The sequence below is a fragment of the Panthera uncia genome, chromosome X (genome assembly GCF_023721935.1).
Source record: "Panthera uncia isolate 11264 chromosome X, Puncia_PCG_1.0, whole genome shotgun sequence".
Classification (NCBI taxonomy): domain Eukaryota; kingdom Metazoa; phylum Chordata; class Mammalia; order Carnivora; family Felidae; genus Panthera; species Panthera uncia.
Genome location: NC_064817.1, coordinates 62,973,943 through 63,001,508, shown reverse-complemented (window position 1 = coordinate 63,001,508; position 27,566 = coordinate 62,973,943). Strand labels below are relative to the sequence as shown.

The 27,566-nt window shown below is 37.7% G+C and overlaps 1 protein-coding gene, 1 non-coding gene and 1 pseudogene across 8 annotated transcripts in view; 2 read left to right on the top strand and 1 right to left on the bottom strand.

Moving 5' to 3' along the window:
* Positions 1–27,566, top strand: part of BRWD3 (bromodomain and WD repeat domain containing 3) — a 231,515-nt gene that overhangs the window by 119,915 nt on the left and 84,034 nt on the right. For all 7 annotated transcript variants that reach the window (XM_049644693.1, XM_049644687.1, XM_049644686.1 and 4 more), the window contains 7 exons: positions 15,604–15,771; positions 17,982–18,165; positions 20,187–20,280; positions 22,627–22,776; positions 24,962–25,038; positions 25,619–25,787; positions 27,160–27,273. In XM_049644693.1, coding sequence (XP_049500650.1) covers positions 15,604–15,771; positions 17,982–18,165; positions 20,187–20,280; positions 22,627–22,776; positions 24,962–25,038; positions 25,619–25,787; positions 27,160–27,273 — 956 coding nt within the window. The remainder of the gene's footprint in view (positions 1–15,603; positions 15,772–17,981; positions 18,166–20,186; positions 20,281–22,626; positions 22,777–24,961; positions 25,039–25,618; positions 25,788–27,159; positions 27,274–27,566) is intronic.
* Positions 6,683–14,178, top strand: LOC125932214 (calponin-2-like; annotated as a pseudogene).
* LOC125932425 (U6 spliceosomal RNA) lies at positions 16,591–16,698 on the bottom strand. The gene has a single exon (XR_007460597.1). It is a non-coding gene; the product is annotated as a U6 spliceosomal RNA (small nuclear RNA).

Sequence of the window (27,566 nt, the reverse complement as noted above, 5' to 3'; positions counted from 1 at the left end):
ATTTATTTTGAGGGAGAGATGTGGGAGGGACAGAGAGAGGGAGAGAGAGAGAATACCAAGCAATCTCTGCATTGTCAGCACAAAGCCTTATGTGGGGCTCGAACTCACAAACTATGAGATCATGACCTGAGCTGAAACCAAGAGTCTGACATTTAACCTGCTGAGCCACCCAGATGTCCCATTTACTTTTGACCTTACCAGAGTACTTTTACATTTTTATGTCGCTTGAACACAGATAAATGGATTAGGACAACAGACATATACTCAAGCAGAGAATGTATTGACCTGTTTCCTTAGAAACCTAAACATATATATGATCCTGTTGCTTATGGTTTTGACTTCTAGTTATGATTAAATGTACTAACTTTAACCTGTCAAGCTTTTCTCATTGGTGAAACTATTTAGTGTTTAAATAACAGTCTTGGAGGATGTTGAGGAAGCAGTGATAAGCATAATGCATGATGTAAAGATAGTAGAATAAGACAGTGAAATAATGCTATTCCCTGTCAAAGCAACTCTTCTTTTTTATTTTAATTCCAGTATATTTAACATACAGTGTTATGTTCATTTCAGGCATACAAAACAGTGATACAACAATTCCATATATCACACAGTGCTCATCACAAGTGCACACCTTAATCTCTATCACGTATTTCACCCATTCCTCCACCTACCTCCCCTCTGATAACCATCAGCCTATTTTCTATAAAGAGTTTGTTTCCTGGCTTGTCTCTCTCTCTCTCTCTTTCTCTCTCTCTCTCTCTCTCTCTCTCTCTCTCTCTCTTTCCCTCCCTGCTTTCCTCCCTCCTTTTCCTTTGCTGTTTGGTTTTTTTGTTAAATTCCACATATGAATGAAATAATACGGTATTTATATTTCTCTGATTGACTTATTTTAATTAACGTTATACTCTCTAGCTCCATCCATGTCATTGCAAATGGAAGGACTTCAGTTTTTCTAGAGCATATTTATGGCTGGAATTTTGTGTTTTTTTTTCAAGTTTATTTATTTATTTTGAGGTGGGGGAAGGGCAGAGAGAGAGGGAAGCAGGTTCCACACTGTCAGCACAGAGCCCAATGTGGGGCTCACACTCATGAACTATGAGATCATGACCTGACTCAAAATCAAGAGTCAGATGCTTAACTGACTGAGCCACACAGGTGCCCCAGGATTTCACTTTTTTATGACTGAATAATATTCCATATTGTGTGTGTCTGTGTGTGTGTGTGTGCGCACACACCATAACTTCTTGATCCATTCATCTATCGATTGACACTGTGCTGCTTCCATAATTTGGCTATTGTAGATAATGCTGCTACAAACATAGGAGTGCATGTATCCCTTTGAATTGGTGTTTTTTGTGTTTTTTGGGTAAATACCCAGTAGCGTGGATACTTGGATCTTAGGGTTGCTCTATTTTTAACTTTTCGAGGAACCTCCATACTGTTTTTCACAGTGGCTGCACCATTTTGTATTCCCACCAACAGCGCAAGAGGGTTCATTTTTCTCCACATCCTCTCCATGTTTCTTGTGTTTTTGATTTTAGCCATTCTGATAGGTGCGAAGTGATATCTCATTGTAGTTTGGATTTGCATTTCCCTGATCATGAGTGATGCTGAACATCTTTTCATGTGTCTCTTGGTTATCTGGGTATCTTCTTGGAGAAAAATCTGTTTATTTCTTCAGTGCATATATTAGTTGGATTATTTGGTTTTTTTGGTGTTGACTTGTGTAAGTTCTTTATATATTTTAGATACTGACTCTTTATTTTGATACATCCTTGGCACATATCTTCTCCCATGCAGTAGGATACCTTTTAGTTTTGTTATTTCCTTTGCTATGCAGAAGTTTTTATTTTGATGCAGTCCCAATAGTTTACTTTTTGTTTTATTTCCCTTGCCTTAGGAGACATATCTACAAAAATGTTGCTATGGCTCATGTCAGGAAAATTATTGCCTGTGCTCTCTTCTAGGATTTTAATAGTTTCCTGTCTCATATTTAGTCTTTAATCCATTTGAATTTTTTTTTTTTTTTTGGTGTAAGAAAGTGGTCCAATTTCATTCTTTTGCATGTTGCTGTCCAGTTTTCCCAAAACAATTTGGTGAGGAGACTGTCTTTTCCCATTGGATAATCTTTCCTGCCTTTTCAAAGATTAAATCCTATATAATTGTGGGTTTATTTCTGGATTTTGTATTCAATTCCATTGATCTCTGTGTCTGTTTTTGTGCTAGTATCATACTGTTTTGAATACTACAGCTTTGTAATACAGTTTGAAGTCTGGAATGTGATACTTCTTTCATTTTCTTTTTCAAAATTGCTTTGATAATTTGGGGTCTTTTGTGGTTCCATATAAATTTTAGGACTTTTTGTTCTAGTTGTGTGTAAAATGCTATTGACATTTTGATAGGGACTGCCTTAAGTGTATAGATTGCTTTGGATAGTATATACATTTAAAAATATTTGTTCTTTTTTAACAATTTTTTTAATGTTTATTTAGTGTTGAGAGAGAGAGAGAGAGAGAGAGAGAGAGAGAGAGAGAGAGAGAGGATGAGCAGGGGAGGGGCAGAGAGAGAATCTAAAACAGGCTCCAGACTCCGAGCTGTCAGCACAGAGCCCGATGCGGGGCTCAAGCCCACAAACCACGAGATCATGACCTGAACCGAAGTCAGATGCCCAACCGACTGAGCCACCCAGGCACCACAAAATATTTGCTCTTCTAATCCATAACCATGGGTGTCTTTCCATCTCTTTGTGTCATCTTCAATTTCTGTCATCAGTGTTTTATATTTTTTAGAGTATAGGTCTTTCACCTTTTGGTTATTAGGTTTATTCCTAGGTAACATTTTTGGTATAATTTTAAATGTCATTGTTATCTTAAATTCTCTTTCTGCTACATCATTATTAATACATACAAATGCAACAGATGTTCGCACATTGATTCTATGTCCTGTGACTATTGAATTCATTTTATCAGTTCTAGTAGTTTATTGGTGGAGTTTTTAGGATCTTGTATATAGAATATCATGTCATCTGCAAATAATGAACATTTAACTTCTTTCTTACCAATTTGCATGCCCTTTATTATTTTTATTTAATTTCTGTGGCTAGGATTTCAGTACCGTCTTCAGTAACAGTGGTGAGAACGGACATCCTTGTCTAGTTCCTAACCCTAAGAGGAAAGCTCTCAGTTTTTCTCCATTCATTGACTCTGATGTTCACTGTGTTTTTCATATATTGTCTTTATTATGTTGAAGTAAGTTCCCTCTAAACTTGCTTAGTTGAGGGCTTTATCATGAATAGATGTTGTACTTTGTCAAGTACTTTTTCTGCATCTATTGAAATGATCATATGGTTTTTATTCTTTCTGTTATTGATGTGATATATCACATTGTTTGGTTTGCGAATATTGAACCAACCTTGTATACTGGGAATAAATTCTACTTAATCATGGTGAGCGATTTTTTTAATGCATTGTTGGATTGTTTGCTAGTATTTTCAGGATTTTTGCATCTACATTCATCAAACATACTGGCCTGTAGTTTTCTTTTTTAGTGGTATCTACCTGGCTTTGGTATCTGGGTAATGCTGGGCTCATAGAATGAATTTGGAAGTTCTCCTTCCTCCTTTATTTTATGGAATAGTTTGAGAAGAATAGGTATTAACTCTTTAAATATTTGGTAGAATTCACCTGTGAAGCTTTCTGGTCCTGGACTTTGGTTCATTTGGAGTTTTTGATTACTGATTCAATCTCCTTGTTGGTAATTGGTCTAGGCACATTTTCTGTTTCTTCCAACTTTCATTTTGGTAGGTGATATGTTTCTAGAAAGTTATCTATTTCTTCTAGGTTGTCCATTGTGTTGACATATAGTTTTTCATAATATTCTCTTATAATTGTTTGTATTTCTGTGGTGTGGTTATTATTTCTCCTCTTTCTTTTATAATTTTATTTGCATTCTTTTTTCTTTTTTTGCTTTTTGATGAATCAGGCTCGAGGTTTGTGAATTTATTTTTTCAAAGAACCAACTCCTGATTTCATTGATCTGTTCTGTTTAGTCTCTATATCATTTATTTCTGCTCTAATCTTTGTTAGTTCCTTACTTCTGTTGGCTTTACGTATTGTTTGGTGTCCCTTTTCTCAGTCCTTTAGGTGTAAGGTTAGGTTGTTTGTTTGAGGTTTTTCTTGCTTCTTGAGTTGATTCTGTATTGGTATCAACTCCTCACTTAAAACCACTTTTGCTGTGTCTCCAAGCTTTTGGAGCATTATGTTTTCATTTTCATTGTTTCCATGTACTTTTGGACTTCCTCTTTCATTTCTTGGTTAACCCATTCATTGTTTAATCGCAAGTTATTTTACCATCATGTATTTGTGGTCTTTCAATATTTTTTCTTGTGGTTGACTTCTCGTTTCATATCATTGTCATCAGAAAATATGCATGGTATGACTTTGATCTCCTTGAGTATTTGTTGAGGCTCTTTTTCTGGCCTAACATGTAATCTGTTCTGGAGAGTGTTCCATGTGCACCTGAAAAGAATATGTATTCTGCTGTTTTAAGATGGAGTGTTTTAATATATCTATTAAGTCTACCTGGTGTACTGTGTCATTCACACCCATTGTTTGTTTAATTTTCTATTCAGATGTGTTATATTAATGTCCTTTACTATTATTGTATTATAACTCATTAGTCCCTTTATGTTTGTTATTAACTGTTTTATGTATTTAGTGCTTCCATGTTGGGTACAATTGTTATATCTTCTTGTTGGATTGTCCCCTTTGTTATTATAGAGTCCTTCTTTGTCTCTTGTTACAGTTTTTGTTTTAAAATGTATATTTTTGGGGGCACCTGGGTGGCTCATTTAGTTAAGTGTCCAGCTCTTGATTTCAGCTCAGGTCATGATCTCATGGTTCGTGGCTTCGAGTCCCATGTCAGTCTCTGCACTGATAGCATGGAGCCTGCTCGGGATTCTCTCTCTCCTCCTTTCTGTCTGCCCCTTGCTTGTTTTCTCTCTTTCTCTCTCAAAATTAAATAAACACTTTTTAAAAATAAAATAAAATCTATATTTTCTGATATAAGTATTGATGCTCCAGCTTTTTTTTCACATTCATTTGCATGATAAATGTTTTTTATTCCCCTTACTTTCAACCTGCCTGTGTCTTTAGGTCTAAAATGAGTTCCCTGTAGGCAGTATATAGATAGGTCCTTTTGTGTGTGTGTGTGTGTGTGTGTGTGTGTGTGCGCGCGCATTCTGTCACTCTGTGTCTTTTGATTGGAACATTTAGTCCATTTATAATAATTACATAAAAGTAATTATTGGTAGACATGTATTTATTGCTGTTTTATTACTTGAATTGTGACTGTTTCTGAAGATCCTTTCTTATCTTTCAAGTTTTACTGATTTGCTTTAGTGATATATTTGGATTACTTTTTCTTTACTCTTTGTCTATTATTTTTTTTATTTGTGGTTCCCATTAGGTTTATATAAAACCTCTTGTGCATATAGCTGTCTCTCTTAAGTTCACTGCATCCAGTTTGTTTCAAATCTCAGTTATTACAATTTTCTTTTCTTTATTTATTTTTAAGCAGCAGGCAAAAGTTTATTAAAGTGTAAGATTAGAAAGTAAGAATAGTAGGAAAACTCTCTTTATAGGGAAGGGACATTTGAAAGTGAATGCCAGAAGACTATAGACAAGAGTCCTTGTTTTATAAAGTTCTTGTCAATCCCCCCCCCTTCCCTTCCCCCTTGTTCCTTCTCAGGTTCTACCCTTACTGGCTTGATAGCTCTAGGTGCTGGGTTATGCATTCCTGATTGGCTCATTTCCATTGTAGGACAGATGGCTGATGGCCATACTTAGGTCTTTTGTCAAATTCCTGAGGGAAACCTTAGGGGAAGTAGATGGGGTCTGTTACATTCTGAGGAACCTTAAACCTGAGGGAGTTTGCTGTGGTCAGACACTCCCAGCATTGTTCCAAAATATGTGTTTATCCTAACCCAGGGACCTCAGATCCTCCTTTCCCTCTCTGCCTATTTTATACTATCTTTTTCTATCATATATCCCCCTCTGAACACATGGCTCCTAACTGCCATTAGGAATTGGGGCGATGACTGATCTTAACTGCTTCCTACTAAAGGGGAGAAATTACAGGGGAATGGCACTGAGGGCAGGTTCAGAGGTCATCCAAAGGTCCAATTTAATGGGAGGGTGTTTGGAACATCTAGGCTAGCAGAATTTTCTTGGATGTCTTCTTATTCTGGCAGATGAGACAGTTTCTACAAATGACATACCAACAGTATTAGACCAACAAGCATTAATATTCCAAATGCAATGCCTCCTAGGGAGGAGGCCACACCATTAGGAAGAGGAAAGACGCATTGTAGCCATCCAAAATGTCTCTGACATGTCTGGCTATATCTATATCTCTATCTCTATCTCTATCTCTATCTCTATCTCTATATCTATATATCTATATCTATATAGATATAGATATACATATAGAGATAGAGATAGAGATAGAGATAGAGATATACACACACACACATACACATATATGTATATATGTGTATATACATATATATGTACACACATACACATATGTACATATGTACATATGTATATGTACATATGTATATGTACATATATGTATATATGTGTATATATGTGTATATATACATATATATGTATATAAATTTAACTATAGTTATTTTTCTTCCTCTTGTATACTTATTTGGATCTTGTGATACTGTTGATTAGCATAATTAAGCACCTGAACTAGTTTTTGGTTCTCAATCCTCAAGGCTTCTTTGGCCATCCAGTTTCCATAGGACCAACTCCATGAAGCGTATTTAATTTTGCCTTAAGGAAAGATTGATCTTTGATATCCAGAGTCCTATAAGTTTAAGCTGTTGTTTATCTGTCCTGGTGTTAGTAGCACTATAGTCCTTAATTCAGTCATAATGTCCCTTCCTCGCAAGGGAGTGTGGCTCTCTGGCATTATCAAAAAAGAATGTGAAAAATATTAAGTCTCCCCATACGTACCCTGATGGCTGAGAGAAATATTTAGTCGCAAGTTTTCCGGAGACGCCTCTAATTATTATATTGCGTTTGGAGAGTTGGCTGGGAGTGGAAAGGAGGACAGAAAAAGTGGCTCCAGTGTCAAGAAGGAAATCAACCGGCTTTTCTTCTGTATCCAGAGTTACTGAAGGCTCTGGGTTTCCAATGGACAGTTGGTTTGGGGGAGCCACCACAAAGAGCCCTGGGCCCCATCAGGGACATTGTTTATCTGAGCCCTCGCAGATTGAGGTCCCTGAGGGCATTCAGATCTCCAGTGACTGTCTCCACACAAAGGAAATGGCTTATGGGGTTTCAATATCAGTTGTACCCTCTGAGGATATTCTCATTTCCAGTGCCCTAAACGGCCACATAAATGGCACTTGGTGCCAGGACCTCAGAAAGTCTGGTCTGACATAGTACATAAAGCCACAACTAAGGCCTCAGATTTTTCTTAAGCCTCCTTTCCTGTTCCTTATTCTCCTCTTGATCTCATTTGTAATATACCCAATTGGCAGCTCCTAAAAGCTCCTCCAGGGTCCCTTCTGGGCCAACAACCAATTTTTGCAGTTTTCTCCAAATCTGGGGCTGATTGACAAATTTTCCTTCAGAATCATCTCAGCCTCAGGGTGTTAAGGGAGATAGCTGTATATTTAAAGAGAGGCTCCCTTAACCTCTCTAGAAAGGCCACCAGGTTTTCATCCTGTGTCTGTAAGATAGTGGCTAATTTACTATAATTTAAAAGTTTTAACCTTAGACCTTAATTTCTCCAAAACATAAGCTTGGAAGTGGCAGTGACACCATTCTCCAATGGGATGGTCATAGTCCCAATTAATATCTTGGGATGGAATTGCCTGGGGTCCAGTAGGGAATTGGAAGTCCCCTGTAGGACCTCCAGTCCCATGTTAATTAACGAGTTGCTCATCTCCAGGTCTCTCAACTGCTGCCAGAACACCAAGTCATAGTGGTGTCTCCCTGCATTTCTCCTTCTGGCACTCTAGCTTCTTATAGGGGAAACATGCCTGTTATATTATGGGGAGGACCTGGATAAGGTGGGCAGCAGGGAGCAGAAGTTCACGTTCTTTCTTAAGTCTGGATCTATAGATAGAGGACCCGAGGAGGAGGAGGTTGAGGTAAGACTTCCCTTCCTCCTTCTCTAGGTTTGCTTTGGGTACAGGCAGGGGCCCCTTGATTGTTTCTCCTCCTGATTTCTGGACCTTGGAAAGGGCTGTCAATAAGCCAGGGTTAACCTTGTATTGCATACACATGTCCCAATTTTCTCTTAAAGTCCAAAAACATTGAACCATAGGGGACTTCTCCCCATTTCCCTTACAAAAACAAATCTGATTGTAGGATAGTCTTATAATTGATATTTCTCTCTGGCTGCCTAGTTTCCTCCTCCAGTTTGTATTGGGGCCAAGCCTTGGCATAAAAGAAAATGAGTCACTTTTTCTTTAGGATTTGTGTATCAAAATCATCCCATTTTTTCAGAATGCATCCTAACAGAGTATTGGCCTTGGTTGGGGAATTGCCTGTCTATAGGGAAAAGGAAGAAAAGGCATCCCTTATCTCAATTTCCTATAGCTGGTCAGGAGAAACTTTATCTCCTGACCCTGATTGTTGGCCAGGAGAAGCCTCATCTCCTTGCCCTGCAGTTTGGCTGACTATGCGACTGGCAGCCAAAAGCCCTGTCAGTCTCACAAGGTGCTGGGAGTAGTAACTCTTACCCAGGCTTGACCCTACCTCTGAGAGTTGACCCATCTTCTCTGATTTCTCCTACCCCTCCATTTCCCTCCTGCAGGAACTTAGGGTTATGGACTGTGATCAAGCAAGACTCCCCTGATTGTAGAAGTATGCACTAATTTTATTTTAGCCTATCAGTCATTTACATATCGATACTCGGCCATTAAGGGGAGGTTAAAAGGGCCAAAGTCAAGGTCTGTTCCCCTGCCTTGTTTAGCAATACCCACATAAATATGTTCCAGCCATGTGTATATCCATTTTCGACATACACTGGGCTAAGTTTAGCAAAATGGCTCCCAGTAAAAGCACTTCATATGTCATCCATCCATCCCTCATATGGCATAGGCATCTATTCCTCTACTAAACAGGAACAACACAAGTGTGGAGCCATTGGAGGCCAGCAGTGAGGACATCACCACCATTTTCCTAGCCTTTGGATCAAAGGAGGGTAGTTTTAATCTTATAGGAGTGTACTTTTAAAATCCATTCATTTTAACCTTATCCATCCTGACCACACATAAAATTCCTTTCCAAAGATTTCCCTTCATGAACCTTCTGCAATTTTCCTTTGCATTTAGATTTTGTCCCAAGCCATTTCTCTCCAAATAACCAGTCTCATTTAGGGCAAAATTACTTTTTTTTTTCACCTTCAACAAAAATGTATTTCCACTTCTTATACCTTCCTTCACATCTACTTTTCTACATATGGTTCCTTTTCTTATTTCCGTCAGTTTTAACTACATTTAGCAGAATTTAAACTCTTAGAATCCTTAGTCTCCAGTGAAAACTAAGTCGCAACCAATTGTGAACTGTTACACCAGAATTCTTTACATGGCAAATTTATGAATTAATTCATCACAAAGCATGTTTTCCAAGAGACCCAAATATCCTTAGTTTCTCTACAATAAGTCAAAAGAACAAACCTATGTTTAGTAAGCAATGCTTTAGCATTCCATCTGATTTGGAAAAGGCCTAAATGTCCAACACATTTAATCTAGTTTATGATCCAAGCAAAACTATAAATTTAAACTTTCAGGTTATCAAAAACCCTGAAAGCTATATGAACAATTACCCATAAAAACTTAAGACAGACTTAACTACTATTTTAAGTCATCTTTTTGCTGACAAATTGCATCAGAGATAACACGAGCTTATTTGACCTTCAGTAAACCTAGGTAGAAAAAGTTTTATATATTTAATGTTGATAACCCTAAAGACATGTCTATCTTAAACCAACAAACTTGTGTGATAACCCTAAAGACATGTCTATCTTAAACCAACAAAATACCAAGTGTGTTCTATCTGTATCCATTTAAGAGTTAATTTGTTCCCCATTGTCAATTTTTCCCCGGGGCACCAGTGGGGAAATCTGAAGTCGGTGGTCCAAGTGGGTTGCTCTTCGCTCTTTAACATGAGGGTGGGAGGAGGAGCCAGTGGTGCCTGAGGTACTGAGGGTGGTATAGGAACCAGTTTGTAAGCAGTAGCCAAGGTGATGCAGAAACAGGAGGAGGGAGGGGAAGGCTGAAGAGATGAGGTTCAGACAAGAAGCCTAGAGGTAGAGAAAAGCCCATAGGGCAGAGAAGGAGGTCTGCTGGTCTCAAAGTCTGTCAGCTTGGACAGATGAGCAGATGCAGATTTTTTTTTCATCAACAAGTGGAAATAGGCAGTCCGTGTTGGGCCAGAGAAGGTAGGGAAGTTCCCCAAAACAAAAGGAGTTTCAGCAGCTGCTAGGGAATATTCATTCCTCAAAGTCCCTGTCCTGAGGTAGAGTAACCAGAGACAGTTGGTTCTAGTTATCATCTGGATGTTGTGGGAGCCTCCCAAATGTCTTCTCTCCCATCCCCCCATGGACATCAGGGGCAGGAGCGGGGTGGTGAGCCCAGAAGGCATTCAAGTAAGTCATGCTTCCACTCCCCAAGAGAGATTTGAAAATAAAAGGTCCAAAAATGGGACCTGGGAGGTGAGCCATGCCAGAGTGTCAGAAATGGAAGCAAGTAGAGAGCCAGCCACCTTCCACTGTAGTTGGGAAACCTGTCAGGAGGACCCCTTGGAAGTCACCCGGATCACTCCTAGGAGGATATCTGAGGAATCAGTCCTGGGCCTTTCTACTCCTTTCCCAAAGGGAGAGGCTGGCCAAAACAGAAAGAGGAGAATTTCACCGGATGCCTAATCGGGCATTCAGGGTTCAGGTTCTGCCAACAGCCTTTAGGCATCCACCAAAGAGTAGCCTTGGTCAGGACACTTCAATTGCTGTTTGGCCTCCCCTGAGTCCCATGCATCTGGGAAGTTCTTCTCAAAAGGAAATTGGGGCTCCACCACACTGATGTTCCCAACTACATTGGGGGATCAGCTAAGAGGAGACCCAAGGAGCCTTTCACCTGAGACTTGAAAAATGGCAGCCATGCTATTCACTCTTAACTGGCTGATGGGTGCCCATTGTTTGGTTTTCGAGTTTTCTTTAGAATAGAAAGAAAAGAGGGGGTGCCGGCTGCTCTTATGGATAGAAGATGTTGATATCCCAGGATGAGCCCCCAAAGAAATGTTGCAGGACTTTTTACCACAATACCCAGGATTTGTTGTTTCACCACTTCGAAGAATGAAGAGGTGGACTCAAAATGAGCAGCAGGAAATTAGAGCATAGGATTAGAAAATAAGAATAGTAGGAAAGCTCTCTTTATAGAGAGGGGACATTTGAAAGTGAATGCCCCACATTTTTCATTTCTGACTGATTAGTTTTTAACTTTTTTGTCTCTGTGGTAAGGGCCTCCCTGAAGTCTTCCATTCTTTTCACAAGCCCAGCGAGTATCCTCATGATTATTGCTTTAAATTCTCCATGAGGCATATTACTTATATCTGTTTTGTTTAGATCTCTGGCCATGACCTTATCTTGTTTCATTTGTGATGAATTTCTCCATCTTGGCATTTTGCCTAAGTCTATGTCTTCTTCTGTGTGCTACAAAAGCCTGTTATGTTTCCTGCTCCTGAGAGCAAATAGTGTCCAGGGCCTGGCATTTCAGGCCAGGAGTGTCTCTGGTGTGTGCTGGGTACACTCAGCTGCTGTGTTTTGGCCGCTGTATCCTTAAGACCAATCAATCTTCAGAGGTTCTCCTTGCCTGCAGTGGACAGTGTTTGGACCTTGGCCAGAATGTATCAAGTTTTAACTATGTGTGCCTTGTTCTTGTTAAATGAGACCTGATGCAACTTAACACTAGATCTGAAGCCCTGCAGAACTCCATGGTTGGGAGTCATGGTGTGTGTGGGGATTTCTGCTAATCTTCTGGGGAAGGGGCCTGCCCTGCTGGAACTGTGGCCAACTTTATCTAGAAGGGCAGTACTGGCATAGTGAAGGGGTATGGGACCTGGTGTAAACAGGTCAGGCAGCCAGTGTTAGTGCTGTGCTTTTTACTGAAGGTAGCTCTGTGTTTATGTGAGGGGTGAGAGAGGGAAATGGCACCACCCCTCTCTTTTGTCCCAGGAGAGGGGTCTCTGCTTGCTGTTCTCAGGGAAACACTCTGAGAAGAGTAAATAATCTCTCCCACTGTTTCCCTGGTGTTTTTCAGTTGCCCTTTTCACTCTCTCTGCCCCAGGGTTGTTTGCCTGCCATCTCTTCGAAGTAGGGTAGTGCCCTCAGAGCTCTATTCCATCCAAGCCCACCAACCTTTTAAACTCCAGTCTTCAAGTCCCACTGGTTGCAAAAACTAATAAAAATCAGTCCCTCTTGTTTTCCCAGCCAATGGCTTTGGGGAAGTGTTCTCCTTATGTGTTCCTGTGTGGTCATCTCTCTCTTGCCATTCTCTGTCACCAGGACTACCTCATGTCCACAGCACCCGTGTTCTGTTTCTCCCCCAAACCATGTCTCCACACTTCCTGTCTTCCTCGATGTGCCTCTTCTCTCCCTCTAGTTCTGGAGTTTGTTCTCTCAGTCCTCAAGTTTATTTCTTGGGTATTCAAAATGATTTGATAGTTATCTAGTTGAGTTCAAGGGACAAGGTGAGCCTAGGGTCCTCCTACTGCACCACCATCTTGTAGCTGTCTATATTAAGTTGATGGTCATATAAGATTCAACCCATTCTTGGTCCTGCTGTGCCACAGCCATGAGCTCCACACATTTCAACAAGGGCCCTTGTACAGGCTTTCAACTGGGGTCAAGAACTGGCTCCTGTCCCAATATGACCTTCAGAAGGGCGTGGAGCTCTGCAGCTGGATCCAGGGACTCACAGGCTTCTCTGTTGGGCCCAACTTTCAGAAGGGTCTGAAAGACGGAAATTATTGTGTGTATATTAATGAATAAGCTGCAGCCAGGCTTAGTCCCCAAGATCAGCCACTCCATGCAGAACTGGCACCGACTAGAAAACCTCTCCACCTTCCTCAAGGCCATGGTCAACTACAGCATGAACCCCATGGGACCTGTTTGAGACAAACAACTGTTTGAGAGTGGGAACATGACATGGGTGCAAGTGTCTCTTCTCATCCTGGTTGGGAAGGCCAGGGGCTGCAGAGTGGCATGGACATTTGTGTTAAATACTCAGAGAAGCAGGAGTGCAATTTCAATGACACCACCATGAAGGCAGGCCAGTGCGTCATTGGGCTCCTTGATGGACACCAACAAATGTGCCAGCCAGTCAGGCATGATAGCTTATGGCACAAGAAGTCATCTCTATGACCCCAAGAACCATATCCTGCTACCTGTGGACCACTCAACCATCAGCCTCCTGATAGGCACAAACAAGTATGCCAGCCAGATGGGCATAACAGCTCCTGGGACCCGTTGGCACATGTACAATACCAAGTTGGGGTACCCATGTTCTTGCAGATGGACTGAACACAAGGCACCAACCAGAGTGGCCTGATCTTTGGCTTTGGCTGGCAGATATATGACCCCAAGTACTGCCCACAAGGCCCAGTGACAGATGGCGCTTCAGTGGCTGCAGGTGACTGCCCAGGCCTAGGGGAGGTCCCAGAATAAACCCCCTACCACTGAGGAGGTAGAATACTGAGGCACCTGTGCAGGGTGTCTCTCCACATCACCCTGACTGGATATGTGTTTTCTCTGTTGTCTTTTTTTTCTATTGTCTGAGTGCTGCCAGCTAAGGGTCTGTGGGGAAGGGAGGTGAAGGCATATGCAGATGTGTGTGGTATAGGAGTGCCTTCAAGGGCACATCGTGGCAGCAAACTTCCCAACAGGCTTTGGGCTGAGCTGTTGAGGGGGCTTGGGGGAAGAAACCTGGGCAGAGAGGAGACTGGCCCCAAATGATTTCTGGTTGCCTTTCCCTCTCTTCTCCTTTCTCTGCCAACCAGTTTGTGGTCTCTGTACCCACAGAAGTTTCAGACAGTTATAATTAAAGAAAGACTTTTTTTTTTTTTTTTTTTTTTTTTTTGCAGGGGAGGTTGTGTGGGAGATTGTGGAGTGGGATGCCAGGAAGGAAGTAGGTCCCCTGGGATAGGCCAGGTGACAGTCCCAAAATATTGTAGGTCTTGTGAGGGCCTGGATTTCTCTGGCACTCTCAGACTGCCCCCTGTGTCTCCCCACAGGGCCTAGTGGAGAAACTGAGGCCCAGACAGGACAACAGGTTGCCCTTCTCTGCAACCTGAACTCCCTCCTCACCATGGCTGCTATATCTGATTTTCTCCCAAACCACATCTTCCTACCTTCTCTGATGTGGCCTATACTCTGCCTTTAGTTAGTCGTGGAGTTTGTTCTGCTAGTTTTCAGATTGATTTCTAGGGTATTTAGGATGAATTGGTTGTTATCTAGTTTTATTCATGGGAGGAGGCAAGCCTAGTGTCCTCCTACTCCAGCCATCTTCCCTTCAATAACATATCTCATTTATATATTTCTCTTGCATACTCTGCTCTCTACACCCCATCCCACATACCATAATGCCTTAGTTTGTTATTTGTAGGTTTTCTTCCAGGTGTGAGGTGTAGGTATTGATTTATAAATGGAATTTTATTTCCTTACTAGGGATTTAAGACTTGAATTGTCCTTAATAGAGTGAAATGTTGCACATGTTTTTATGTACTCTCATAAAGATTTGTAGAGTAATGAAATGATGTTACACATTTGCTAATATTTACTTTTATAATGTCATATGTGTTAAGGGTGAGAAGCATGAATATTAAATGGGAGAAAACACTCAAAACATTTGAATAAAAAAAAATCTATAGTTCATCACACTTCATTTCCTATAGGACCTGATAACTTAGCTACTCTTTTGGATACCTTTTATTGGATACTAGAGGACAAGATGAAAAACATGTATAAGATGTATTTAAGAAAAAGAATATGGTAGTAAATAAAGTTTTATTCACATGTAATCAATGGATTTCAGTGTGTCAGTAGAAAGAATTTCTGTACTTATCAATATACTGAGGTGTTTTCAAAACAATATTTGAAAGACCATTATTTTGATTTATTTCAGAAAGGAAATTCTCATGAAAGATGCAAAACATTTCATGTATTTATGGTTGAACTTAATTTAAACCTTACTCAGATCTCTACTCTGGACTTTTTGCTTGGAATATTCAATCAAGAATGTACATTTGAAAATCATAATTTAATGATTATTCTTTAAGATGATAAGACCCTCATAGTAATGGCTAATTTGGGGGCATTTGTTAAATCATACATACAAGCTGATGTATCAAACAATTTAAAAGTTCCTTACAAATACTATTTGGTATGTTTTATTTTCATCTTAATATTGTTTTTTAATTATTTGCCTGGAAATTTTATAGATTAAGGTTTGTTTCACCGTATTTAGGGTATATTAAAATGTAAGTAATCTTTTGGCTTCATATCTTTGGTCTCAATAAGGTGATGGTGAAGTGGTAGAACAAGTAATTGGGCAACAAACCAATGACCAAGATGAGAGCATTCTTGATGGAATAATCAGGGAGCTACAGAGAGAACAAGATCTGAGACTAATTAATGAAGGAGATATTCCACATATTCCAATTAATAGATCATATTCTGCTAATGGTGGTAAGTATGTATATATTTATATAATGAAGGTACTTTATTTTACTTGTACTAAGTCTGTGTAAGGAACATTTGAGATTTTTAAATAAAAACATTTTTATTAACTTACAGTTGTGATATTAAATACATCAAAGTGCCATAATATCATTGCCATTTGTTGCTAAATGTCTTAGCATCTCTTACAAGATACAGGTAGTATATTTTAATATACTGTATTCTCTTAACTCATTAATATATTTTCAGCCTTTACTTTTGTTCCATTAAGGGAAGTAAGGTACTGCAATAAGTGTACAGCCTTTTTGTAAAAGGGGAACCGACTTACAGTTTTCAAAATTAAAACCACTGTGAATTTAAAAATTACTAACAAAAAATTTACCCTCCTTTGTTGAAAAGAAAGCAACATTATCCCCTTCCTCTCTTGAATTTACAGAAATACACTGGAAGATAAGCCCTATTCTTAGGGAATACAGATACTTTTTTTTTTTTGAGAGAGAGAGAGAGAGAGACAGTGTGTGCGCACATTCAAGTAGGTGAGGGACAAAGGATGAGGGAAAGAGAATCTCCAGCAGGCTCCATGCCCACCGCAGAGCCCCATGTGGGGCTGATCTCACAACTCTGAGATCATGACCTGAGCCAAAATCAAGAGTCGGACACTTAACTGATTGAGGCACCCAGGCGCCCCCAGGTGAAACTTCTGAATTGAATTTCACAACAGTTTGATATAAATTACTAGCAGTATTCTAATTTATTGTATCTTTTCCTTCACTTTATGAATCTGAATTTTATATAAATCTTAGCTTCTGTCAGTTTTACTTTTTTTTTTTAACTATGGAATTCTTCGTGAATTTGCATGTCATCCTTGTTCAGGGGCCATGCTAATCTTCTCTGTATCATTCCAGAGTTAGTGTCCTGTGCTGCCAAAGTGAGCAGTGTCAATTTTAGTTTTATCAAGAACTATTAGTTGTACTTTAAAATGCAGTCTTTTTATGGGATTTTGGCAAATGTATTTCTTTTTACGTTTATGTAATTGTGGTTCTTTCAGGTATGGCTTTTGGAGTCCAAGAAATGAATAAAGTGATTTAAAGTTGAATAATTCACAGTGTATTTTACTCATTTCCTGAGTCTTAAGTATCCCATAAAATTAAAATAAAACCATTCTTTGTTTACCTAAGGAGCACCTAATTCAGATGAGCTTTCCTTGACCTGGAACAAGATAAGATGTGGACTGATAATCCTATATATCTAGGCCCTTTCTTTCTAAGACATAAAACTTTCTTAGAACCTTGATATAGAGATTCCTTAATGAAATCAGTGTTCAGCTCTACCCTCAATAGATTTCTGTGGATAGATTTGAAATGCCATTAGTCAAGGTGGACCCACTGACTTCTATTTCCAATGTTTATTTCAATTTTTTTTATCTTTCCTGGTGATTCTTTTAACAGTTGAATGAATGATTCAATTTCCATTTTTATTTTATTTGCAAATACAACAAAAATAAAAAAACAGGGATATATCTAGGGGCTTGAAAAGTTTCATTATTTTATTTTTCCTTTCTTTAACTGCATATCAGTTTTGAAAATGAAATTTTGATAGTTAAAAAATACTTTGGGGGGGGCCTTGGGTGGTTCGGTTGGTTGAACATCCACTTCTTGATTTCAGCTCATGTCATGATCTAATGGTTTGTGGCATCAAACCCCACATCGGGCTCTGTGTTGACACTGAAGAGGAGCCTGCTTGGGATTCTCTCTCCCCCTCTCTCTCTGTCCACCCCCGCTCAAAATAAATAAATTAAAAAAATATACTTTTTCTCTTATTATTTTTGAAAGCCTATTGAAGCTTTATACATAAACCTTTTAATAGGCTAAATGTAGGATTTAGGTTACAAGTTGCTTTCTGAACTAGTACTAATAAACATTTGCGAATCTACCAAATCATGTTAAATATACTTTTAGTATTTCTTGAGCATTTGGTAGACAACAGATGTGAATGTACTTTGAAAACATTTAAGAGTGATAGAAACTTTAAACATTTATTGAGTGCTTTGCTTTATTCATCACACTATAAAAAAACCATAAAGGTGGTATAGAAAATTTAGAGCAAATAGATAGCAGCATTGTTGAAAAGTACTATCTTAGACTCTTCTATTTTAGAGTACCAATGTCAAAAAATTTGGTGCCTTTGTTCAGAAAGTGGTACCTTTATTTTTGTTTTAGCTCTGAGAAGTCCAAATATGGATGTATCTTCTTCCCCAAATATTGGGCTTCGACGTAGTGGTCAAATTGAAGGTGTCCGACAAATGCATAACAATGCTCCTCGGAGTCAGATGGCCACTGAACGAGATCTCATGGCATGGAGCAGAAGAGTGGTGGTCAATGAACTAAATACTGGAGTTAGTAGGTGAGTCAATAAGGTAACATTCATAAGAAAATTGAGAGCTTTATAGTTTAGTTAATAAATTTTAATAGCTAAGGTAGTTTTTAATCAAACTGAGTTTTATATTAGTTTTTCTACATTGTTCCAGTTACTTCATTCCATAACAACTATTTAATGATCATCTTCAGTTTGTTTGGCTTTGTGCTAAATGGTTTGGGAAATACTGAAAAATGAAAAACATAGTTTGTTTTCGATGAGTTCATCGTCTCGTTTAGAAGATAAGAATACAAATACTATTAAGTAAGAACATTAGACCATATGTGATTAAGTATGTCTGTGATATATAGACCCCAAATTCAACAATAGTTCTGAGGAAACGGCCATTGATTTAATATTGGAATAGTTTGGGAGTGCCATATAAGTATGTTGTAGACCCCATTGCTTAGGGTATATTTAGAAATGCCATTTAAGTAGACTTCCTTGCATGAAAGGATTTCATTAGGATGAATTTCAAATTTAGAATACCTATCCTTATTTGTAAATCCTAACATTTGTTTTAATATCAACTCCAGGTAATCCACATAGACTGGGAATAGATTTAGAAAAGAAAAAAGGACATTAGACAGAGAATATACAAAATTTCTTAATCATGCTATCTCTTTTACCAAGCCTTTTGCCAGCTAAGCCAACAAGTAGCAAACATAATTAGTTTCACCTTTTCTTTCTACAGCAGTAATAAGAAAAAGGGAGAGATAGGTAATTTATGAACCCTTGGCGATAGAACAATTTGAAATAATTCTTTTCTCAAAACATTAAAGTGGAATTGAAAGTCAGGAGCTAAAATAGATAATTGTATGCCATGTTCATTGCTACATTATTCATAATAGGGAACAGTAGAAATAACTCAAGTGTCTGTACTCAGATGAATAGAGAAACAGAATGTGATATATATATATATATATATATATATATATATATATATATATACACACAGTGGAATATTGCTCAGTCATAAAAAGGAATGAAGTTCTGATACCTGTTGCAACATGGATAAACATTGAAAATATGCTAAGTGAAATACCAGACACAAAAGGACAAATACCATATGATTGCCCTTATGAAATATCTAGGTTAGACAAAGTCATACAGATGTAAAGTTGATTAGAAGTTAACAAGGGCTGGGGCGCCTGGGTGGCTCAGTCGGTTAAGTGTCCGACTTCGGCTCAGGTCACGATCTCGCGGTCCGGGAGTTCGAGCCCCGCGTCGGGCTCTGGGCTGACTGCTCAGAGCCTGGAGCCTGTTTCAGATTCTGTGTCTCCCTCCCTCTCTGACCCTCCCCCGTTCATGCTCTCTCTCTGTCTCAAAAATAAATAAACGTTAAAAAAATTAAAAAAAAAAAAGTTAACAAGGGCTGGTACAAGGACAAATAGAGTTACTGCTTAATGGTTACAAAGTTTTGAGTGGTGAAAAAGTTTTGGAAATAGGGTGATGATTGTTACACAACATTGTAAATGTCATTAACACCATTGAATTGTATACCTAAAAATGATTAAAGTGGCAAATTTTATATTTAAAGGGTACTTTTGTTATCTGACTTTTTTTCTCTGTTACAGCAACACTTTATTTTTTTGATGGGTGTTATTAAACTTATTTTGGTAACCATTTTGAAATATAGAAGTATATCAAAACATCTTGTTATATACCTTAAACTAATACAATGTTATATTTCAAATGCATTTCTTTTTTTAAGTTTTTAATTAAATTCCAGTTAGCTAACATATACTGTAATATTAGTTTCAGTAGAACTTTGTGATTCATTGCTTACGTATAACAGCCAGTGCTCATCACAAGTGCCCTCCTTAATACCCATCACTCATCACCCCCCCCCCCCCCCCCCCCCCCCCCACCTCCCCTCCAGCAACCCTCAGTTTGTTCTCTATAGTTAAGAGTCTGATTTATGGTTTGCCTGTCTCTTTTTTTGTTAGTCTTTTACACCTTTGGTTTGATTTTTGGTGATTTTCTGTCACTTTGACCTTTGTTATTAGGGTTCAGGAAGAATGTCGAACTGCAAAAGGTGACATAGAAATCAGTCTTTATACAGTTGAAAAGAAGAAAAAGCCATCTTATACTACCCAAAGGGTAAGTTTAGTTTTACAGTACTTTGGGGTACACTATTTTCAAATATTTGCAGATACTGGATTTTTCAAAGGTAAGAGTTATGTATTAGGGGGCTATTTTGCTAGTTGACTACATATAGGTAACCTATTTTTTAACCTGAAGTTGAAATATATAGTTCTTATTAATAAAGTTGAAATTACACAAAGTTAGGACTGTGCCCCCAAATTTAGGACATGCTGTCATTGTAGATATAGGACATTTGTATTAAAATGCCATTTTCATATGGTTAGAGTAAAAGCTTAAAATTGTTGGCTGATCACTAATCACTGTAAAATAAATGTTTAGATACCCTAGGTCAGAGGTTGGCAGACTACTGCCCATTCCTGTTAATAGCTTTATTGGAACACAGCCACACTTATTAATTATATTACCTATGGCTGCTTTCACACTATAGAGTTGAATGAGTCCGGCAGAGATCATATGACCTCAAAGTCAAAAATATTTGTACTCTGGCCTTTTACAGAAAAGGCCCACTCTTGGCCTACCTGATCATATAGGAGCAAAATCTTATCTATACACTGGAAAGATTCATATTCCCAGTAGAAACTGCTAAGCAGAGAGTAAGATTCATATACTTGATAAGGTACATAGTAAGCCCCTTGCTACTATTCTAAGATTGAACAAACTAGTGGCGTGAGAATGTATGTTCTTGTTCCCAGATTTAACCATAACTCCTGAAAAGTACAGTAACTTGGAGAGTCTAGGATGATTTTAACATTATGAAAGATATCTAGGCAATGGATACTGAATTTTAAATGTTTTTTTTCAGTATTGATAAACACAATTTTAGGTAAGTATCATATGAATATCTCCAAGTATCCTTAGATCATTTTGATGCCTACTGTCTTAATTTCTGTTGAGGTTTTCTTAGCTTATTTGATGTTCTCTGATAAGATTATTTTCTTAGAGATTTTCAATGGCTCAGATCCATGATTTATATTATTTTTAACTGCTAAGCTGATTTCTCAAATATCAGATTTGTCTGAGATTAATAAACAAAGTAGTTGAGTCTATAAACATTTTATTTATATCAAAACTGAGAAATATTTATGTATACGATAAGAAACTGGTGTTGATACTGATTTATTTATGAGGTTTTTTTAAGTTTATTTACTTTGAGAGAGAGAGAGAGAGAGAGAGAGCTCGAGGGGCAGAGAGAGGGAGAGAGACAGAATCCCAAGCGGGCTCTGCACTGTCAGTAGAGAGCCCAATGTGGGGTTCAAACCCCACAGGGCATGATTGAGATCATGCCCTGAGCTGAAACTAAGTGTTGGATGCTTAACTGACTGAGCTACCCAGGTGCCCCTATTTACTCCTGATAACATGCGAGGGTTGTAACTGTTACATAATGGTATGTCATTAATACTATTTTAGACTTGTAAAGGTTAGAATAAAATAGTTTTCACTTTACACTGTAGTTGTTAAAATTAAGTCTTTATTTTTAATCAGTTTGCTGAATGTCATTTTTTAAAGAACTAAAGTACATATTATATTAAGAATTATATAGGAGTGCCTGGGTGGCTCAGTCAGTTAAGAGTCTGATTCTTGATCTTGGGCTCACTCAGATCATGATCTCACAGTCTGTGAGATGGAGCCCTGCATTGGGCTCTGGGCTAACAGCACAGAGCCTGCTTGGGATTCTCTCTCTCTCCCTCTCTTTCTGCCTACCCCACCCCCCCACATTCGTGTGCATGCACTCAATCTCTCTCTCTCTCTCTCTCTCTCTCTCAAAATAAATAGATTAAAAAAAGAATTATGTATATATAGGTATGATATAGGTATCGTGCTTCATCTTGTAATAAATTGTGAATAAAATGGTATATGTAAATTCTGAGTGGGCACATTCTTGCAGCCCAAACTTTCAGGACTGTCTTTAATTTGATCACAAAATTTTCAAAGTAGGAAAGTAATCAATATTAATGGAAGGTGGTTTAAATATGTGTGTGTGTGTGTGTGTGTGTGTGTGTGTGTATGTATACTTACAAGTATATATACCTATACGTATATATATACATATATATGTATATATGTATATATATGTGCATATATATATGTATATATATGTGCATATATATGTATATATATACATATATATGTATGTATATATGTGTGTGTGTGTGTGTGTGTATATATATATATATATGTAGCTATATTTTGTGTTTTCTTTTTGGGAATTTATTCCTGATTATTACCTCCACCCACACCCTACCCCTGCCCAATTGATTTGCTTTATATATATTCATTTGTGTATGTTCACTGAGCCTTTCATTTTTTTAAATCTTTTTTTTTTTTTTTTTTGTATTACAGAATGATTATCAGCCTAGCTATGGGCGGTCTTTACGAAGGACACAGCGCAAGCGTCAGCATACTTACCAAACACGGTCCAATATAGAACATAATTCACAAGCATCATGTCAAACTTCAGGTGTACAGGAAGACTCAGACAGCTCCTCAGAGGTTAGATATCTACTATTATTTACTCAGTGTAATTGTTTGTTTCCCAGTTAGTATTATCACCTTGGGTTTACTTTTAAAAGTCATTTTAATAGAGACTTATTTTAGTGTTTTTCTTTTAAGAAAATTATTTATTAGTAAGGCCTTTAATAGGCAAATTTGAGCAGTATAATTGAATTTCTTTAGATATCTTCTCTGATTTGTACCTAAGATATTTTGTTTGAGAATATCAGACATGCCGGCAAAAGTTTGGCTTTGGGACAGTGAGAAAAGAGAGTGAGAGGAAATCTGCCCAGAAATAAAAAGTGGAACATAAACAATGATAACTAGTTTACAGTCCTAGAACTGGTTGACTGTGTAATCAGCAGAATATGCACATTTTTCATTATTGTTGACTTCATCAGCTATGGAGATTACTAAGTGATGGTTTTTCAGATGTAATTATTCATGGTAATGGAATAGATTATACCAATTCTTTTCTTCTTCTCTTCTCCAGTCCTTTTGTTCTCTTAACAACTTTAGTTTTTAAATAGATAATTAGGGTTTAATTATCCATTGACAATATATGGCACTCCCGTTTTCCTTCCACTATGGACAGTTCTTTAATCCTTATTTATTTGTTTATTTAGAGAGAGAGAGAGAGACAGACAGAAACTACAGTGTGAACAGGGGAGGGGCAGAGAGAGTGGAGAGAGCAACAATCCCAAGCTGAAACTCATGAAACGTGACATCATGACCTGAGCCGAAGTCAGACGCTTAACTGGATGAGCTACTCAGGCTCCCTGAGAGTTCTTTAATTTTTTAAAAATTTTTTTAACATTTATTTATTATTGAGAGACAGAGCATGAGCATGGGAGGGTCAGAGAGAGGGGAAGACCCAGAATGTGAAGCAGGCTTCAGGCTCTGAGCTGTCAGCACAGAGCCCGACACAGGGCTCGAACTCACAAACCACGAGATCATGACTTGAGCCAAAGTCAGACATTTAACTGACTGAGACACCGAGGCGCCCCCGACACGTTGTTTAATTCTTATCAATGATGTCCTTCCTTCTCTCTCCTACCTATGAAAATATTCAACTGAAAAGAATGGTTAGATATTCAGGAATTGACATTACCCTTCGAATGTCATAATGGTGTTATGGTTGTGTTTTGAAAAGAATCATAATCTTACTAAATGTTTATAGTTAAAATGCTATTTTTATAAGGATTTACTTCAAAATAATCCCCCGTGTATGAGGCAGTTGGTGATGGTACAAATAAAACAAGATAGGCAGTGAGTTATTGTCTAAACTGGAAATTGTATACACAAAGGTAATTTATTCCCTCTACTTTGGTATGTTTGAAATTTTTTTTTAAATTTTTTTTTAACGTTTATTTATTTTTGAGACAGAGAGAGACAGAGCATGAACGGGGGAGGGGCAGAGAGAGAGGGAGACACAGAATCGGAAGCATGCTCCAGGCTCTGAGCCATCAGCCCAGAGCCCGACGCGGGGCTCGAACTCACGGACCGTGAGATCGTGACCTGAGCTGAAGTCGGACGCTTAACCGACTGAGCCACCCAGGCGCCCCGTATGTTTGAAATTTAACATCATAAAAATATTGTTAATTTTCTTATGGAGAGTAATTATAGTCACTTGGCAGAGGCACATAGATACGTTTTAAATTTTTTTTAATGTTTATTTATTTTTGAGACAGAGAGAGAGACAGAGCATGAACGGCGGAGGGTCAGAGAGAGAGGGAGACACAGAATCTGAAGCAGGCTCCAGGCTCTGAGCTGTCAGCACAGAGCCCAACGCGGGGCTCGAACTCATGGACCGTGAGATCATGACTTGAGCCAAAGTCGGACGCTTAACCAACTGAGCCACCCAGGCGCCCCTATAGATACTTTTTAAACAATGGCCTTAACATTTAAGAGGGTTCTATTTGGGAGCCTAAAGGAGTTTGTTTAGTCTTTGAAATAATAAAAGATGTCCCATATCAATAAGATAGTAGATGTTAGGAAGCTTTAAATACCTGGTAGGCTTAGTTGTGAGTTATAGATATATGTAGAAAGATGATTATGTACATTTTACCTGGAATGTTGTTTTGTTGGAGGAAATATAGAAAGTGTTATAAAACAGGTAGTGTGTGCTAATTAATAATATGCTAGTTAATAACCATATATCTCAATTGCTGGCTCCTTGTTGCAGGAAGATGAAACCATTGGCACAAGTGATGCTTCTGTAGAGGATCCTGTTATTGAATGGCAAAGTGAAAGCTCTTCCAGGTAGTTTTAATGGTTTAGATTTGGTCAAAATTATTTGTCCATTTTAAAACCAGAGTTAAAATAGTGTTTTATAGCAGAAAGAGTACTGGGTTGGGAGTCCAGAGACTTGCTTCATCCTGGTCCTGCCAGTATCTTTTTGGGTGTGTCACTGTGGGCTTTAGTTTCCTCATTTGTAAAATAAGATGCTTTGTAAATCCAAGATTCTGCATCTTAGCAGACTGTGTTTATTTGAGTTTTAAAACAGCTACATGTAACCATTTCCATGGATAAGAGGCATCTTTATTTAAAGATTTTGTGACTTGGACAGGAATTTTGAATTCTATTTTATGTATCTATTTATTTTAGGAATTTTGAATTTGAAATTCTGTTATGGGAAACTAACCATTATACTTTATCCAAGAATCATTTCACTGAAATCCCTTAATGATAAAAAATTTATATTGGTATTTTTTCTGTTCAGTTAGAACAAAAACCATGTCATTTATAATGCTATTTTATTACAAAATGATCATCTTTCAATTAAAAGGCAAACTATTCCTTTTTCTAAACCTATATATTCATAATTTTGAAATATTTACAGTGATTCATCAAGTGAATATTCTGATTGGACAGCAGATGCTGGAATAAATTTGCAACCTCCAAAAAGACAAACGAGACAGGCAACACGTAAAATATGCAGCAGCTCTGAGGAGGAGAATTTGAAGTCACTAGAAGACAGGCAAAAGAAACCTAAACAAACTAGAAAGAAGGTTTGTAAATTTACAAGTTGTTTCTGTTTTTGTTTTTGCCTCTGACATTTGAATATTTAATAGTAATATTTGAAATGTTGGGGTTCAGGAACAAATGGTCAAGAAAGAATTCTTGAGACATCTTTGGTACAAAAAGGTGATTTTATTAAGCACTGGGACAGGACTCCTGGGCAGAAAGAACTGCACTGGTGTTGGGAGGAGTGGCTGATTATATACTTTCAAGTTGGGAGGGAGTTAGGGATAGCCTAAGTTTTAAGGAATTTGGAAGGAAGGTTTCCAGGACCTTGAGGGCTACCTGTTATTAGGAAAAGGTAATTTACTACTGTCTAGTAAAAACTTAGTCCCTATGCTTAGAGGATGATTGCTAACATCTATCTTGAGAGGGTATAGATAAAGGAAGTTTCCAATGGGATTTTTACAGGATCTTGGAGGTCAGGCTAATGTGAGGCTAAGGTTGCCTTTTGCCTCTAACAAAGTTTTAACATTGAGGCAGGTAAGTTCCTTGAGGAAGGTCACTCTTCCTATCTCAGGCACTTGTTAATGGGCTATAAATTGTAAGGAAGTTTAATTTCTTTGAAATTTTGCTGCCTTTCTCCACATCAATAACACTTGAGTTTTCTCTAAAAATAACATTCCATCTGAGAAACTAAATTGTTTAAAATGACTTTAAAAGAAAAACTTTTAAATTTTTTGTTACCAAAAGTAGAGACTAGAATATCTTCGTTGTTATGTAAACATATTGATAATCACTTTTTTAAATATAGTAGTTTTAAATGATAAGCCACTAGAGAATAAAAGTGTTATTCTTGTCATGTTTCCAGTCATAAATTTCTTTCCATTTTTGACTTGTAAAATGAAAGGGTAGAATAAATCATGTAGGACTTCTTCCATTTCTTTGTTTTTATTTCATCCCAGTGATGGTTTCTCTTCACTATGATTTCATTTGGACTTTATAAAGACTTAATCCACATAGTTTTTTGAATAGTACTTAAAAAATTTATTATGTACATATTCTGTATCCTCTTGCTTTAGTAGACAGAATTGTCTTCTTGACTGTCACCATTTTATTGGCAAAAAATTATTTTGTTACTTGTACTTGAATTCACATGGTATTCTAGGAACGTGAAAATTTGTGGTTTTTTAGATAGTATATAATGTCATATTATTATCTGTCAGCCAAAATTGAGCAATATATTAAAGAATTCACTTGATTATTTTATTGGTACAGATGTACATAATTACTTGATAAATAAAAATGCTTAAAATTTGTACTTTTATGTTTTATTATAATCTGATTTTTTAAAATATTGTTACTTTTCATACTACTGTTCATATATATTTATGGTTTATATATTTGTGAACTATATTTTAGAAAGGAGGACTGCTTTCTATGGCAGGTGAACCCAATGAAGAATGGTTTGCCCCTCAGTGGATTTTGGATACCATACCACGACGTTCCCCATTTGTCCCACAGATGGGAGATGAGGTAATTGTTACCAGTTATAATCTTTTTCTTTTGGAACCTCAAGAATACTCACTTGAATCAGTCTTAGGGCATTTATATTCTCTATTATAGCTATATGTACACTGTCTTAGCAGCTCTCCTCCATTATATATTTCTTGTGGACAGTGATTGAATCTTATTAATTTTTATATCTTTTGTGTTGTCAAAAATCTACCTCTATGCTTCAGAGCCAAAACATAATGTGAAGACAGAGTTTGGGATAAAGAGGCACAATAGCTTTATTGCTTTCCAGGCAAAGGAGGCTGCAGCAGGCT